Source organism: Canis lupus, chromosome 8 (assembly GCF_003254725.2).
Source record: "Canis lupus dingo isolate Sandy chromosome 8, ASM325472v2, whole genome shotgun sequence".
Classification (NCBI taxonomy): Eukaryota; Metazoa; Chordata; class Mammalia; order Carnivora; family Canidae; genus Canis; species Canis lupus.
Window position 1 is genome coordinate 3,465,380 of NC_064250.1, and position 1,386 is coordinate 3,466,765.

The 1,386-nt window shown below is 47.8% G+C and overlaps 1 protein-coding gene across 1 annotated transcript; it reads left to right on the top strand.

The window, feature by feature from the left end:
* Positions 1–275: 275 nt before the first annotated feature.
* Positions 276–725, top strand: LOC112657513 (G patch domain-containing protein 4-like). Its single transcript, XM_025443554.3, has one exon. The coding sequence runs from the start codon at positions 327–329 to the stop codon at positions 723–725; it is 399 nt and encodes a 132-aa protein (XP_025299339.1). The 5' UTR covers positions 276–326.
* The last annotated feature ends 661 nt before the right edge of the window (positions 726–1,386 follow it).

Consider the following 1,386-nt stretch of genomic DNA (forward strand, 5'->3'; position numbering starts at 1 on the left):
CCATCTGATTTTAGAACTGGGAAAAGGAAAATACAAAATAAGTCTAGAGCATCTTGTCATACCAAAAAGGAAAAAAATTTCAAAGGGTTAGAGGAGTCAACCTAAAAGTGTTCCCCAGTAGCCAAATGGAATAATTTGAGCAATAAAATATTATAATATTAGGTTAAAATCCAAAGTGTAAAATAAATACAGATGTGTCTATATTGATATAAATAAATGATTGTGATGGGCAACGCATGTGTTCATGCAGAGAGGGCCCTGCGGTGACAGGATGATAGTGGCTTCTTCTCTGGTGAGGGCCTGAGGATAGTGACTCTTCTCTCACCATGAGTGCCACCCCAGAGATCAAGAGTCATGGGATGAAGTTTGCTGAGGAACAGCTGCTAAAGCATGGACGGACACAAGGCAAAGGCTTAGGCCGGAACGAGAACGGCATCACCCAAGCCCTAAGGGTGACACTGAAGCAGGACACTCACGGGGTGGGACATGACCCTGCCAAGGAGTTCACGGACCACTGGTGGGATGAGCTTTTCAACAGGACTGCGGCCAGCCTGGTTGTGGAGGCTGGGCAGGATGGAGTACGGATAAAGCGTCTTTCGAAGGAGACAGGCCGTCGTAATCATCCCAAGCCCAACTTGCTGTATCAGAAGTTTGTGAAGTTGTGGTCACAAGCAGGGAGAAGTGGCTTGCAGACAGGACCAGAATCCGGTGCTTCAGACTCCTAATTCCTAGCATAACAATAGAAGGGAGCTAATGTTCAGTGATCATCTGTTATGTGGGCCCTCTGTGTTATATAGCAAGCTTTTCTCATTTCTCCTCCTCCCTATGGCCACCATCCTCTCCTGCCTGATTTTGTTCACAGCCTCATAGCCAGACCCCTCACCCCGTCACTGCCCACCCCAATCAGTTCATTGACAGTGACTAGAATGCTAACAGATTTCACTAGGGCTCTGGCTCATCCTTGACCTGGGATGACAGTCCTGATGTGTCAGACTGGCTCATAGGGACCTGAGGCCTTGTCCTGCGCTCACCCCTTTCCGGACCTCTAACACTTTTAGCCAGATGGAATCAAATTCTTCTGAAAATACCACCTTCTTTCACCTGCAAGATTTTGCACATGCTCTTCCCACTCACTGCCTCCAAGAGTCTGCTGCCTTTCCACCTTTACCTGCCAATTTTGATGGCCCTCTAGAGCTCACCAAGTTCCTGAAACTTCCCCAGACCCTGAAGTTGGATTGATTATCTTCCTCTAGCACAGGCAGCACTCTGTGCCTGCCTATGTTCTGCATCCCTCCTTCACCCCACACATAGAATCCATATGGGCTGACTATCTCATTTGTGTTCCACTCTGTATCTCCAACCCATTGGTCCATAGTAGGTTCTCAG

Coding starts and splice junctions, on each gene's coding strand:
- LOC112657513 (XM_025443554.3), top strand. CDS start 327: ATGAGTGCCACCCCAGAGATCAAGAGTCATGGGATGAAGTTTGCTGAG.